Source organism: Stenella coeruleoalba (genome assembly GCF_951394435.1).
Source record: "Stenella coeruleoalba genome assembly, chromosome: 18".
NCBI classification, from domain to species: Eukaryota; Metazoa; Chordata; class Mammalia; order Artiodactyla; family Delphinidae; genus Stenella; species Stenella coeruleoalba.
Window position 1 is genome coordinate 15,420,351 of NC_137164.1, and position 16,622 is coordinate 15,436,972.

Below are 16,622 nucleotides of genomic sequence, written 5' to 3' on the forward strand. Positions count from 1 at the left end.
AGAAAAAGGTCTAAATGGGATACTCAATGATCTGTTAACGATGGTTATCTCAGAAAAAGTGTGAGGGAATGGGTGAAAAAGAAGCAAAGGGCCCTTTTTCAAAACTATACACCTCACTATTGAGTGAATTTTTACCATCAGATTGAATTTCTGTATAACACTCATAAATTTTTTTTTTTTTTTTTTTTTGTGGTACATGGGCCTCACTATTGTGGCCCCTCCTGCTGCAGAGCACAGGATCCGGACGAGCAGGCTCAGCAGCCATGGCTCACGGGCCCAGCCGCTCCGCAGCACGTGGGATCTTCCCGGACCGGGGCACGAACCCGTGTCCCCTGCATCGGCAGGCAGAATCTCAACCACTGCGCCACCAGGGAAGCCCTCATACAAATTTTTAAATTATTTTTAAATAATAAGAACATCCAGAAAAAAACACAAACAGATGCAAAATAGGTGTGGATGGAGACTCAATCAATGGCACTGGGACACCTGGGTTGCCCATTGGGGGCAGGCAGGAACAAAGTAAGATTATACTTAACACATTGTACCAAAATAAATTCTGGATAGATCAAATATTTGAGTTAAAAATGTATGAAAGAACTAGAAAAAAATTACAAGAAAAAATTTTAAATCACTTCAGAGTGGAGAAAGTCTTTCTAAGAAAAACATTAAACCCATTAGCATTAGAGGAAAAGATTGATGGATTCCCCTCCACACACACACGCATGCACACAAATTCTTCATGGCAAAAACCACCAAGGGCAAAGATGGCAGACTGGGAAAAATAATTGTAACTCACATCAGAGACAAATGTATATGTCTCCTTAATATATAAAGTACTCTTACAAATCAATAAGGAAATAGCCTATAATCCATTAGATAAATGGGCAAAGACTGTTAACAGAAAGTTCACAGGAAAGGAACTACAAATGACTCTTAAACACATTAATTGATGCCCAACGTCACTGATGATAAGAAAGAGGCAAATTAAGACAACATCAAGATACCCCTTTTATCCATGAGATTGGCAAGGGCCCAAAAGTTTGATAACATTGTGCTGGTGACGTGTTGGACAAATAAGCATTTGCACACATCACTGGAGGGACAAGTGCTATGGAGGGCAATGTATTATCATCTATCAAAAATATAAACACACAAATCCTTTGATCCAATCAATGCCCTTCTAGGAATTTATCCCAAAGACAAATTCACACATGTGGACAACGATATGCTACTAGGTTATTCATTGTTATTTTTTAAAAGCGAAAGATAGGAAACAATTTAAATGTCCATCAACAGGGAAATGTACATCCACACAAGGAATGACAACTCAGTCATTAAAAAGAATCAGGAGACTCTTTATGTATTTGATAACATCTAAGATGCCATGAATTGAAGATTCATCCTGCTTCCAGGGGGGTGGGGGGGTAGAAAATGTGCACTTAGACTTAATGAAATATGGTAAATTCCTCACATAGATTAAGTGAAAAAAGCAAGTTTCAGAACTCTGTATGCATAGTATATTACAAGTTTATACTTTAAAAAGGAAAAAACAATATATTTTACGCAAACACCTGTGTATGACACATGCGTATGACTCCAGAATGAAGCACTGGTGACTTCTGAGGGGGAAGTGGGTGACAGAGAGACTAGGATGGGAGGAAGACTTAACTTTTCGTGGTTTTTGAATTTTTATCAGGGGATTGTGTCACTTAGGCAAATTATAAATGTAAAAATGTTTTTTAACTATAATACAATCACAAAAATGCCAGCTAGGTCTTTAGGACCAAACCTTTAATCCTCATAATTTGTTATTATGCACTGGAAGTTATATAGATAAGCAAATTTTAGAGTTGGAACCCAAAAGACTGACAAGTCAAACCCCTTCATTTGTCAAAATCAAGAAATATATTGGAAGTTTCTATTCACTTTAGTTACTAGAAAGTCGAATTTGCCATAAGGCAGGACATGCTTCTATCCTTTTGAGGAGTAACTAGTTATTTCAAAAGTTATAATATAAAACAGAAACTCAAAGGAAAGCATCTTAGTGAGGGTCCAGGTTATTACAAATAATAATCCTTCTGAGTTTAAAATAATGTGGTTAGGGCTTCCCTGGTGGCGCAGTGGTTAAGAATCCGCCTGCCAATGCAGGGGACATGGGTTTGAGCCCTGGTCCGGGAAGATCCCACATGCTGCGGAGCAACCAAGCCCGTGCGCCACAACTACTGAGCCCATATGCCACAACTACTGAGCCTGCGCTCTAGAGCCCGTGGGCCACAACTACTGAGCCGGTGTGCCTAGAACCCGTGCTCCACAAGAGAAGCCACCACAATGAGAAGCCCACGCACTGCAACGAAGAGTAGCCCCCGATCTCTGCAACTAGAGAAAGCCTGTGTGCAGCAACAAAGACCCAACACAGCCCAAAATAAATAACTTAAATAAATAAATTTTTTAAAAAATTTTACATTTTAAAAAATAAAATAATGTGGTTAAAAATGGGTAGCAAGTGAATAACCAATTAGAACATTATTATGTATCATTCTTAAGTAAAAATATTCATAAACGCAATTATGTATGCACTTGACAATATATTACAAGATACTCATAATATTAATATAGAAAAAAGCAGTGTACACAGCACGGTTACACACACACACACACACACACGTACCTGCACAATCACACACACAGGATGTGCCAAAGGTAATTGTTTACGGGTAAAGGATTACTGATTATTTCAAGTTTCTTCTTTTGGTTTACCCATATATAACAACTTTATTACTTGTCTAATAAAAAAAGATAAAGAAATCTGTTACAGGCATATATAACTCCATGCAACTCTGAAATGTATATAAATTATTTTTTGTTAAATTGAACATAAGCAGAAACACTCTGTCAAAAAAGTCCTTTATAATAACATAACCAATACTTTTTAACATGAGTTTTAAAATATTATTTTCTAAGAGAAACGTCTGACTGTATTACTAATATCTTAATATTAGTAAGTTTAAATAATATGGTTAATAAGCTTTAATGGGAAGAAAACTGCTGAACCATCTGGTCGAAGACACTCTGTAAGAGATTTCCACCAAGTACTTCAGCACCTCAGAGAAAAGACTTCGGAGTTCCACACTTTCCTCTGCATCTGAAGTAACACATTCACATTCCTGGCATTTAATGCGGCCTGGCTACAAATGTTTTGGTTAATGTTGCATATGCAAAACCAAATAATTGAGTTTAAGCATTTAAAAAATCTCTATTTTGGGCTTCCCTGGTGGCGCAGTGGTTGAGAGTCCACCTGCCGATGCAGGGGACTCGGGTTCGTGCCCTGGTCCGGGAAGATCCCACATGCCGCGAAGCGGCTGGGCGCGTGAGCCATGGCCGCTGAGCCTGCGCGTCCGGAGCCTGTGCTCTGCGTCGGGAGAGGCCACAACGGTGAGAGGCCCGCGTACCGCAAAAAAAAAAATCTCTTTTTTGCCAATGAGTAAGATTTCACTTTTCCAGAAGCAAATGCTTTTATCAACTTGAGAGTACCTGATACATTACACAGCATAACTACATAATATTAGGAAACTGATTAGGAAACTGCACGTTATCTGACCGAAACTGATTATCTGACCGAAACCCAAGCATAAGGATGTGAGTTTAAAGCTGAAGCCAGAGGACGTTCCATCACCATGTTGATGAACAATGTGCACACGTAAAGCATTGCTGCTCCCAGTGAAGACACTGTGTAATTGTTCCCTTCAGGGATTCCAAGGGATTATGAGCTCAACGGGACAGACAAGTTCAGGCTGCTTTGCTTCTACCACTCAGAGCTAGAATAATTTCAACTACTTAAGAGTCAATAGTTAAAATAACTTAGGCATTCGCTGAATAAGCTCTTACTGTTTTGTTTTGAGTTCACATTTCTCTGTTATAAAAGTAATATGCTGTTGAAAATCTGGAAAACATTTTTTTAAAGTCTAAAACAGAAAATGAAATCATTTGTAATCAGACCAGCCAGGGTGTGTGGATATAATCTTAAAATAAAATGAGACCAAGATATTTATAGTTTTATAACTTGCTTTTTCTCACTTAGCAGCCTATGGTTAGCCACGCCTCATGCTGATTAGGGCATGTCATATTTAATTAACCAATTCCTATGGTGGACATTCAGATTGCTTCCAATTTTTCCCTATACTACATAATAATAAATAATATATATATAATACTGCTGAGATGCACATCCTCGTTCATTATATTTTTATGCATCTCTGATTATTTCCCAAGGGTAAATTCCTAAAAGCTGAAAGAAAATACACATTTTCTAAATCTTCTAGTATAAGCTGGCAACTTGCCACTTTACACACCACTAACCTTCTTACATTACTTTTTAAATTAGCTGAGGCTACAGACGCTTCTGTGAATTGAAACAAATGACCTGTCCACACTGCTTAGGAAAACAACATATTATCCCGTCATAAGGGGCCCATGAAAACTTTGCCTGTATAAACAAGTAAGAGGCACCTGAGCAGTGGAAAGAGCAATGGTCTGGCTCCACCCATTACTAACTGTGTGACCTTGGACAGGTCACAGTTTTCTCAACCACGTACTGAGGGTCTCAGTGTACTCATCTTCAGAGGATGTTCCATAAACATACGTAGAACATACATATTACACTACGGAAAGGGTCTGGCACTGGTGACTGCTGTTTTTTTTGTTTGTTTGCAGTACGTGGGCCTCTCACTGCTGTGCCCTCTCCCATTTTGGAGCACAGGCTCCAGACGCGCAGGCTCAGCGGCCATGGCTCACGGGCCCAGCCACTCCACGGTATGTGGGATCTTCCCGGACCGGGGCACGAACCCGTGTCCCCTGCATCAGCAGGTGGACTCTCAACCACTGCGCCACCAGGGAAGCCCCGACTGCTGTATTTTTGAAGCGCTCCAGCAGTGTGAACAAAGCACAGTCTTTGGGAGTCTGATCAATAGAGATTTAACTCCCAGCTCTTCTGAACTAACTCAGTGGATCTTAGGGCAAGTCACTGTTGCCTCTGAGAGTTCTTTTCTCATTCAGTAAAATACTCACCTCACATGCCCATTGAGAGGATTAAATTATGTAAAGCTCCTGGCACGTAGCAGGTGCGCTGCTTATTCAAGGTTTTGTGTGTTTCTTTGTTTTAATGTATTTCACACCCACAGTGAGCCAGAAGATACAAAGGACGAGTAGGGAGAGTCCACTGGTCTTAGCCCTGCACCTACTGGGGAACATGTTGGGTGCAAAGCTGAGAAGGCTGTGCAGTCTGCACTGCAGCACTGAGACCACGGGAGCTAGTGAGAGATTCTGAAAGGTCACCTGCTCAGATCCGGAGGTTGATGAGTGCAGTTTCCTGGAGTCCTCAGACCACGCGAGGTCTGGACGCCTTCCAGCAGAGGGAGAAAGCCAGGATGCAAGACTTCCCCCAGGAATCAGCCTGGCCCTCAGCCACACTAGGGACAGCTCAGCAAGTGACTGAGTAGATCCAGCCCAGGGACCACAGTGGTGAGCAGGCCTTAGAGCTTCGCTTAGGTTTCAAGACACCCATAGCCCTCCCGCACCACCCCCAGCTTGCAGAACAGTTAAGAATTCTTGACTAACAACAAGGACCTACTGTATAGCACAGAGAACTATATTCAGTATCTTGTAATAACCTATAATGGAAAAGAATCTGAAAAAGAATAGATACATCTGTACAACTGAACCACTTTTCAGTACACCTGATACTAACACAACACTGTAAATCAACTATACTTCAATAAATAAAGTTATAAAAGAAAGAATTCTTGATGAGATCAAAGGGTCTCGACTAAGTATTTCCCATGACTTTTTTCTCAATCCTCTGATACCTATATATCTGCTAAAATAAGAAGCAAAAATAAATAAAAGAAAAACTAGAATTTGCTGGTTCAGCAATGGTTTTTCATATATGGGTGCTAATCGTTTGATCTTTTTATTGTTTTAAAGATACCATAAGGACTTCCCTGGTGGCGCAGTGGTTGTGAATCCACCTGCCAATGCAGGGGACACGGGTTCGAGCCCTGGTCTGGGAAGATCCCACATGCCACGGAGCAGCTAAGCCGGTGCGCCACAACTACTGAGCCTGCATTCTAGAGCCCGCCAGCCACAACTACTGGGCCCACGTGCCACAACTACTGATCCTGACATGCCTAGAGTCGTGCTCCACAACAAGAGAAGCCACTGCAATGAGAAGCCTGCGCAACGCAACGAAGAGTAGCCCCCACTCACCACAACTAGAGAAAGCCCGTGCGCAGCAACGAGGACCCAATGCAGCCAAAAATAAATAAATAAATTTATTAAAAAAAAAAATACCACAGTTATGTTTTGTGCAGCCAACATGTCCCTAATTTGCATATTGCAATTCCATAGAACAACAGAGTGTGGGGATCGGCAAAAGCTAGACGGCCAGCAGGGAGTGGCTTTGGAGGAGACTTTGAAGACCCATCTGTCAATACCCATATTCGGACCTGAGGGTGCTGCCAAGCTCCAAGCCCCCGAGGGGGGGCAGGTTGATTAAGCTTCCCATTCTCCCCAGTTCCAAAGGTGTAACCTCGGTTTACAAAAACAAAAACATTGAGCTTGTCACTCCAACCAAAACATGCAAACCCAATTTGAGATCAAGTTAATAAAAGTACTGAAGCAGTAAACAGAGTTAAGGCCCAGCAAATTATTTAAGAAAAAAAGATCTTTACTCAATAATGGAAATATGGAAAAATGCCCTCCAGTAGGGAGAGCCCCTGGGCCCCCGGTACCTCCGATGGCTGTGTAACTAACCCCTGCCCTCCACCCCCTAGAAGGAAGGAAGCCTCAAGCTTCTGTAAAGCACAGACAGAAAGAGCTCTGGGTCCAGCAACGTTTGCGAAAGTACAGGAGGAAGTTTCTCTAAGGAAACTCCAAGGAAGGAGAAGTAGCAAGTGAAAACTTCTGGAAACCACAAATGCTAGTGAGTAAATGGGTTTTTTAATTTTTTTTAATTCCAGTTTATACATTTCATCCAGAACAGGATGATAGTTTGTAGACTGACGGAAGTCTCCAGTGAACGTTAATATTTCTGTGAAATACTGGCAATATTTCTCCTTTCAATTTGCAAACACACCTCCTAAGGTTTACGCTTGGATTACCGGGCATGGCCTACTCCACCACTCGACAAAACAATCAAACCGCCTTTCTACTGTCACTCCTAAAGAAAAAACAAACAAAACACAGAGCCTACAGCCAAGGAGTCCCAGGAGAGGCTAACTCCTCTTTTCGGAAATCCTTTTAAAGCCACCCCCCCTCCCGCTCCGGCCGGGACCGCCTAGTCCCTCGGGCTCCCCCAGGTCCCAGCGCCCGAAGTCACGCCCGGTTCGGAGCGCAGGACCCGGCGGCCTCCGGACAAAGGCGGAACCGGCCTGCCCGTCGCCCGCCCGCCGCGATCGGGGCGAGGAATCAGGGTTCCCGGCCCGCGCCCGCCGTGCCTCCCGAAGGGGTCTCACCCCGGGTGGGAAAGGGGCCTCCGCCCGGCGCGCCCGCCCGGAGCCGTTCCCAAGTCGGGCCGGAGCCGGGCGCTGGGCCGGCGTGGACTGCGGGGGCGGCGCCGAGCGGCGAGGCCGGGCCCGCGAGTCCGGGTCCGGGAGCAAGGCCAGGCCGGCCGCCGCCCTACCTTCTCCTCGCCGTCGTAGATGCGCACTCCTCGCTGCTGGATCACCAGGGTCTCGTTGATCTCCAGGAGGCCGCTGGTCCACACGAAGCGGTCCATGGCCGCCCCCAGGCCGGCCTCCGCCGCTCGCCCGCGCTGGCGCTCCCGGCGGCGAGCCGAGTGCCGGGCAGCCTGCTGCGCCCCCTGGCGGTGGGCGGGGTGGAGGCCGGCAGGGAGGTAGCGGTCCTGCCCGGGCGCTCTGGGGAACGCGCGCTACCCCGGGGTCGCCGGGGGACGTGGCGACGTGCTTGGCGCGCCCCCTGGCGTTCCTTCCGCCAAGGGCCCGGTGGGGACATCCACCCCATCCTTTGTCCAGCTCAGAAACAAACACAGAGTTTACAACGGACTTTGAGGGAGCTCAAACCGCAGCTTGGACTTTCTTATTGTGCTTTATATCTGCGTATTTGTGCCGTTTTCTTGTCAGTGCCCAGCATGCTGCCATGTTCATTAAAGGCTGTAAATGATAACTTTTTTTTCCAGATGAATATTCATGACCTGAATTGTTTTCACACAGCTTCAATCAGTATGTGAGTACTATTTTGTATCCTTCTGTTTTTCACATTAAAATCATTTTCATTTAAGGGACTTCCCTGGTGGCACAGTGGTTAAGAAGCCGCCTGCCAATGCAGGGGACACGGGTTCGAGCCCTGGTCTGAGAAGATCCCACATGCAGCGGAGCAACTAAGCCTGTGCACCACAACTACTGAGCCTGCACTGTAGAGCCCGCAAGCCACAACTACTGAACCCACAAGCCACAACTACTGAAGCCTGCATGCCTAGAGTCTGTGCTCCACAACAAGAGAAGCCATTGCAATGAGAAGCCTGCGCACCGCAGCGAAGAGTAGCCCCTGCTCGCCACAAATAGAGAAAGCCCGCGTGCAGCAACGAAGACCCAGTGCAGCCAAAAATAAATAAATAAATTTAATTTTAAAAAATAATAAAATAAAAAACTACAATGAGGTATCATTTCACACCAGTCAGAATGGCCATCATTAAAAAGTCTACAAATAATAAATGTTGGAGAGAGTGTGGAGAAAAGGGAACCCTCCTACACAGTTGGTGGGAATGTGAATTGGTGCAGCCACTATGGAAAACAGTATGGAGGTTCCTTAAAAAACTGAAAATAGAGCTACCACATAATCTAGCAATCCCACTCCTGGGCATATATCCCTAGAAAACTCTAATTCGAAAAGATACATGCACCCCAATGTTCATTGCAGCACTGTTTACAATAGCCAGGACATGGAAGCAACCTAAATGTCCATCGACAGAGAAATGGATAAAGAAGACATGGTACATATATACAATGGAATATTACTCAGCCATAAAAAAGAATGAAATAATGCCATTTGCAGTAACATGGATGGACCTAGAGATTATCATAGTAAGTGAAGTAAGTCAGAAAGAGAAAGACAAATACCATATGATATCACTTATATGTGGAATCTAAAATATGATACAAAGGAACTTATTTACAACACAGAAACAAACTTAAGGCATAGAAAACAAACTTAAGGTTACCAAAGGGGAAAGCGGGGGCCGGGTGTGAGGGGATAAATCAGGAGTTTGGGATTAACAGATTCAAACCGTTTTATATGTGTATATATATATAAAACAGGGCTTCCCTGGTTGCACAGTGGTTAAGAATCTGCCTGCCAATGCAGGGACATGGGTTCGAGCCCTGGTCTGGGAAGATCCCACATGCCGCAGAGCAACTAAGCCCATGCACCACAGCTACTGAGCCTGCGCTCTAGAGCCCGTGAGCCACAACTACTGAGCCTGTGTGCTGCAATTACTGAAGCCTGCATTCCTAGAGCCTATGCTCCGCAACAAGAGAAGCCACTGCAATGAGAAGCCCACGCACCGCAACAAAGAGTAGCCCTTGCTCGCCGCAACTAGAGAAAGCCCACGCAGCAACGAAGAGCCAGTGCAGCCAAAAATAAATAAATAAATTTATTAAAAAAAAAACAACCAATAAGGTCGTACTGTATAGCACAGGGAACTTTATTTAATATCTTATAATAACCTATAATGGAAAAGAATGTGAAATATATATATATATATCCATGTATATGTATAACTGAACCACTTTGCTGTACACCAGAAACTAATACAACATTGTAAATCAACTATACTTCAATTAAAAACAACAAAAAGAGCCTCACCATCACTAATCATCAGAGCAATGCAAATCAAAACCATAGTGAGATACCATCTCACACTTGTCAGAATGGCTACTATCAAAAAGACAACAAATAACAAGTGTTGGCAAGGACGTGGAGAAAAGGGAACTCTTGTGCACTACTGGCAGGAATGTAAATTGCTGCCACCACTATGGAAAACAGTATGGAGAGTCTTCAAAAAATTAAAGGTAGAACTATTATATGATCCAACAATTTTGTTCCAGGTATTTATCTGGAAAAAGTGAAGACACTAATTCAAAAAGATACCTGCACCCCCATGTTTGTCGCAGCATTGTTTACAACAGCCAAGATGGAAACAACCTACGTGTCCATCAATAGATGAATAGGTAAAGAAAATGTGGCATATAATACACACATACAGTGGAATATTATACAGCTGTAAAAAGAATGAAATCTTGCCATTTGCAACAATGTGGATGGACCTTGAAGGGATTACGTAAGCGAAATAAGTCAGAGAAAGACAAACACTGTATGATCTCATTTACATATGGAACTCCCCCAAAACATAGAGACGACAGACTGGTGGTTGCCAGAGGTGGGGGGTTGAGGGTGTGCAAAATGGGTGAAGGGGGTCAAAAAATACAAACTTCCAATTATAAAATAAATGTCATGGGGACAGCATGGTGACTATAATTAATAATATTATATTTCATATTTGAAAGCTGCTAAGAGAGTAAATCTTAAAAGTTCTCATCCCATGAAAAAAAATTTGTAACTGTGTATGGTGACTGATATTCACTAGACTTCTTGTGGTGATCATTTTGCAATATACACAAATATCAAATCATTATATTGTACATCTGAAACTAATATAATGTTATATGTCAATTGTACTTCAATTGTTTTAAATGTTAAATAAAAATCAAAACAGGGAATTCCCTGGCGGTCCAGTGGTTAGGACTTCACACTTCCACTGCAGGGCGCATGGGTTCAATCCCTGGTAAGGGAACGAAGATCCCACAGCCACATAAAAAAAGAAAGAAAGAAAGAAAGAAGGATGCAGTGCCTTGCCTGCTCTTTGTTTTTGTTGACATCGGAGCTACTAGTTGAAGAAAATGCTTTTCATTGGGCCTTAATAGAACAGGAGTAATGTGCGTTTCTTAAAAGGCGAAAAAATAAGTAATAATAGTATGGTTGTTGTATCTGAGTGGGTCAAAAACGAGTAGCACATCCCAGACTCAATGTTGAAAAGATACTTTCAAAGCTTGCAGGATAATGAACATCTTCAAACAGTTGCTCAGACACTGGCCACAGAGCATCCTGCATCAATGACTGCAGCCTGGGGATATCAAGGCCCTGATGTGCCACAATCCCTGCATCTTACTTTAAAATTCCTTTATCTTCTGTAGCTCTTTCAGAGAAAACCATCTGTGATAAACCGAATCTAAAAGATCCTCTATACTGAAATGGCAATAGACTTTTCCCCTGTAACCTTCTGGTTTTCTGAAAGAAGAAAAAGTGAACATTAGAAATTGCTCATCTTGGTAACTATGAAGTGAAACTAATTAAACAAAATACCCTCTGATATAAGTTTTATCTGGGGAGTTTGGGGATTAAGAACAATAACAATGATTTTCTTGTAATTTCTTTCACTCTGAATACAGTTAAGGTAACATAACCCTAGAGTTAGACAAATGCTAAGATTTTTTTCTCCTTTTCTCAGGTTCGTGCCTGCTTCTCCAATTGGCGAAAACTAAGACCTTTCAATCAAGCTTAGCAACCTGGAGCTCCTTTGGTTTTTTATTTATAAAAATAAACTTCTGTCATTAAAAAAAAAAGTGATGTAGAGCATCTTAGTATATAAACCTTATCTAGCCCAGATCATTTCTTGATGCCCTTCCCAGTGATAAATTCTATGATCTGAGTTTCAGGAAGATAACATTTTGACTCAATACAGTAAAATGCTTTATCCTACTTGGAAATTCCAAGATGGGAAAGGACTGCCTCTGAAATTCATGGATTCCTTCCCAGGCTGTGTGCAATCACTGGCTGCATGGTCACTTACTGGGGACCCTGGAATTGATACAAACTCAGATTGAATGTCTGTGACTCTCATAAAAGATGTTTTGCAAAGCCCTGTGCAAATGAATATGAAAACTTGATTGCAGAGGGTGTTTGGAGACTCTGAACATTCAAATTAACCCCATAAAAGGATTGTTAAAACCCAAAATTGAGAAAGTTATCAAAGAGTCTCAAAAAAACAAAAGCAGAAAACACTTCTGGATCAAACAGTTTCACAGGTGAATTCTTTTACATCTTGACAGAACAAATAATTATTTTAGCACTTAAGTTTTCCAGAGCACATAAAAAGCAAAGTTTCCAAATTCCTTTTGTGAAGCCAGAAAAACACAATCTAAGTGCAGTTTATCCAAGGAGGACAAATACAATTCAATATTAGGAAGTCTGTTATCAAAATTTAACCCACTGATAGATCACAGAAGAAAATTAAATGATCATCAAAGAAATAGTAAAAGACATTTGATGCAATGCAACATCTATCCCTAATTAAAAAACAAAACAAAACAAAACAAAAAAACAACAACTTAGGAATAGGCAAATACTTGACACATTGAGAATCTTGTCCAAAAACACAGTTGAGCACAATTTCCTTCCTTCTTCCCTTTCTCTCTTTGGGGTTCTTTTATTTATTTAGGTATAATTTATGTGCAATAAAACTTACCAGTTTTTACTAAGGAGGTAAAAGACCTGTACTCAGAAAACTATAAGACACTGATGAAAGAAATCAAAGATGACACAAACAGATGGAGAGATATACCATGTTCTTGGATTGGAAGAATCAATACTGTAAAAATGACTGTACTACCCAAAACAATCTACAGATTCAATGCAATCCCTATCAAATTACCAGTGGCATTTTTTACAAAGCTAGAACAAAAAATCTTAAATTTTGTATGGAGACACGAAAGACCCCGAATACCCAAAGCAGTCCTGAGGGCAAAAAATGGAGCTGGAGGAATCAAACTCCCTGACTTCAGACTATACTACAAAGCTACAGTAATCAACACAATATGGTACTGGCACAAAAACAGAAATATAGATCAATGGAACAGGATAGAAAGCCCAGAGATAAACCCACTCACCTATGGTCATCTAATCTATGACAAAGGCAAGGATATACAATGGAGAAAAGGTAGTCTCTTCAATAAGTGGTGCTGGGAAAACTGGACAGCTACATGTAAAAGAATGAAATTAGAACACTCCCTAATACCATACACAAAAATAAAATCAAAATGGATTAAAGACCTAAATGTAAGACCAGACACCATAAAACTCTTAGAGGAAAACATAGAAAGAACACTCTGACATAAATCACAGCAAGATCTTTTTTGATCCACCTCCTAGAGTGATGGATATAAAAACAAAAATAAACAAATGGGACCTGATGAAACTTAAAAGCTTTTGCACAGCAAAGGAAACTATAAACAAGACGAAAAGACAACCCTCAGAATGGGAGAAAATATTTGCAAATGAATCAACAGACAAAGGATTAATCTCCAAAATATATAAACAGCTCATGCAGCTCAATATTAAAAAAACAAACAACCCAATCCAAAAATGGGCAGAAGACCTCAATAGACATTTCTCCAAAGAAGACATACAGATGGCCAATAAGTACATGAAAAGCTGGTCAACATCACTAATCATTAGAGAAATGCAAATCAAAACTACAATGAGGTATCACCTCACACCAGTTAGAATGGGCACCATCAGAAAATCTACAAACAAATGCTGGAGAGGGTGTGGAGAAAAGGGAACCCTCTTGCACTGTTGGTGGGAAAGTAAATTGATACAACCACTATGGAAAACAGTATGGAGGTTCCTTAAAAAGCTAAACATAGAATTACCATATGACCCAGCAATTCCACTACTGGGCATATACCCAGAGAAAACCATAATTCAAAAAGACACATGCACCCCAATGTTCATCACAGCACTGTTTACAATAGCCAGGTCATGGAAGCAGCATAAATGCCCATTGACAGACAAATGGATAAAGAAGATGTGGTACATATATACAATGGAATATTACTCAGCCATAAAAAGGAATGAAATTGGGTCATTTGTAGAGACATGGATGGATCTACAGACTGTTATACAGAGTGAAGTAAGTCAGAAAGAGAAAAATAAATATCGTATATTAATGCATATATGGAATCTAGAAAAATGGTACAGATGAACCGGTTTGCAAAGAAGAAATAGAGACACAGATGTAGAGGACAAACATGTGAACACCAAGGGAAGAACCGGGTGTGGTGTGGTGGTGGTGGGATGAATTGGGAGATTGGGATTGACATATATACACTAATATGTATAAAACAGGTAACTAATAAGAACCTGCTGTATAAAAGATAAATAAAATAAAATAATTTACCAGTTTTTTGGGGGTTTTTTGCGGTACGCGGGCCTCTCACTGTTGTGGCCTCTCCTGTTGCGGAGCACAGGCTCCGGACACGCAGGCTCAGCGGCCATGGCTCACGGGCCCAGCCGCTCCGCGGCATGTGGGATCTTCCCGGACCAGGGCACGAACCCGTGTCCCCTGCATCAGCAGGTGGACTCTCAACCACTGCACCACCAGGAAGCCCTCCCTGGGCCCTTTGTATTCAACCTTCCCCCCCCCCGCCCCCACTTCGTGTCCTCTAAGAACCACTGATCCGCTTTCTATCACTATTGTTTTGCCTTTTCTAGAATTTCATGTGAATGAAATCATAAGGTCTGTGGTCCTTTGTATCTGGCTTCTTAAATGTAATGCCATGTTTTTGAGATGCATCCACTGTGAGATAGAAAATATATATTGGCCTCTGCCCCCAGTTCCTGGCACAGAACTCCTGAAATGCTTGTAAATTCCTTAGTGATGAGAGTACTAGGAGTATCTCATGCTCTAATGAGGCGACTCTGGGTGGGCTCCTGGAGGGCTCCTGGGTGGGGGCTGGTCACCGGAACAACCAAGTCATGATTAGAAGCTTGGAATTTTCAGCCCCCATCCCCACCCCTAAGATAGGCTGGGACCTGGTACCCTTTACCAGTGGGCTTGAACTTGCACCTGCACCTGGACAAATGTCTCTTCCAGCAACAGAAAACAAAGAAACTAAAATAACGGCATGCATGCCCCAGTTGGGGCAATTGTGAACAATAAGATACAAAAAGGCCACAAACCAGCCGCCATTTCCGAGGTGCCGAGAGCAAAAGCAGGGTACTGGGCGTGATCCTTGCACACAGCACACGAAGGGGGTGGGCAGACCACCTAAGCTATGCCTCGTGCCCACCACACTGATCCACCCCTACCCTCACTCTATTTAAGGAACCAGCACGCGCCCCTTTGGGGAGCGAACAAGTGTATCTGTTTCTTGTTTTCTCTCCCTCATGCTGCAGCACAGTCCCAATGAAAGCTCACCTGAATTTCTCATCTGGCCTCGTTAATTTCTGTTGATTAAAGAGTCCAAGGGCCTGGGTCCATAACACCCCCAGTTCTCTAGAGAAGGGAGAGGGGCTAGAAAAAGTGTTAATAATTGCTCATGACTCTGTGAAGAAGCCTCCACAAAATCCCACTAATAGGAGATTTGGAGAGCTTCCAGGCTGGTGAGCACATCCACACCAGGAGGGTGACGCACCTCAACTCCACGGGGACAGAAGCCCCTGTGCTTGGTTCCCTCGCATACTTCACCCTGTGGATCACTTCTTCACTTCATCTTCATCACCCTATGGCTCTTCATCGGTATCCTTTATCACATCTTTTAATAAACTGGTAAATGTAAGTTAGTGTTTCTCTAAGTTCTGTGAGCCACCCTAGTAAATTAATTGAACCCAAGGAGGGGGGTCACCGGAACCTGCAATCTCTAGTCGGTCCATCAGAAGCACAGGTGATAACCTGGGCTTGTGACTGGCATCTGAAGTGTAGGGGGTGGGGGCGGTCTTGTGGGACCGGGCCTTTAACCTGTAGGAGCTGACACTAACTCTGTAGTGTTAAGAATTGAGTTAACTTATAGGACACCCAGCTGGTGTCACAGGGAAGTGCTTATTGGCGGTGGGAGGGAATCTCCAAATATTTGGTGAGCAGAAATGTCAGGAATGAAATGTTTCGTGTAGAAGTAAAGGATACACACTGGAAAGAAACGCAGTAGAGAAGGACTGTGTTTTTCCCCGCTTAGGAGGGAAAAAAATTGAGTTTTTCCATTTTATCCATGTTGTTGTGTTTATCAGCATTTCGTTCCCTTTGATTGCCAAGTAGCGGTCGATTATATGGCTAAGTCACAACTGATTTAACCATTCATCCATTGATGGAGATTTGAGTTATTTTCTGCTTAGGTCTATTATGAACGAAACTGCTATAAACATTCGTGTACATTTGTTTTCCTTTCTCTTGGGCAAATACCCAAGGACAGTAATTGCTGGATCATATGGTAAATGCATGTCAAACTTTATGAGAAACTGCCCAACTGTCTTCTTCAGTAGCTATACCCTTTTTGTATTAGTACCAGTAGTGTAGGAGAGTTCTGGTTCCTCGCCAAACCTTGGTAATTCATCATTTTAGTGGCTGCATAGTGAGTGGTATTTCATTATGAGCAGAGATTGAACCCAGACCACAGCAGTTGAAAGCCCGGAATCCTAACCACTAGGCCACCAGGGAACTCCCTCATTGTGATTTTAATTGCATCCTTTTTTTTTTTTTTTTAATTTTTTGGCCGTGC

The 16,622-nt window shown here is 42.5% G+C and overlaps 1 protein-coding gene across 2 annotated transcripts in view; it reads right to left on the reverse strand.

Annotated features, from left to right (window-relative positions):
• The window catches only part of VPS36 (vacuolar protein sorting 36 homolog), a 33,085-nt gene extending 25,121 nt beyond the window's left edge, over positions 1-7,964 (reverse strand). Inside the window, exon 1 of one of the 2 annotated variants that reach the window (XM_079902659.1) lies at positions 7,676-7,964. In XM_079902659.1, coding sequence (XP_079758785.1) covers positions 7,676-7,771 — 96 coding nt within the window. In that variant the 5' untranslated portion in view covers positions 7,772-7,964. Of the gene's footprint in view, positions 1-2,668; positions 2,772-7,675 lie in introns of those variants that run through there. The other variant, XM_079902660.1, reaches the window with a different exon arrangement.
• Between the last annotated feature and the right edge of the window lie 8,658 nt (positions 7,965-16,622).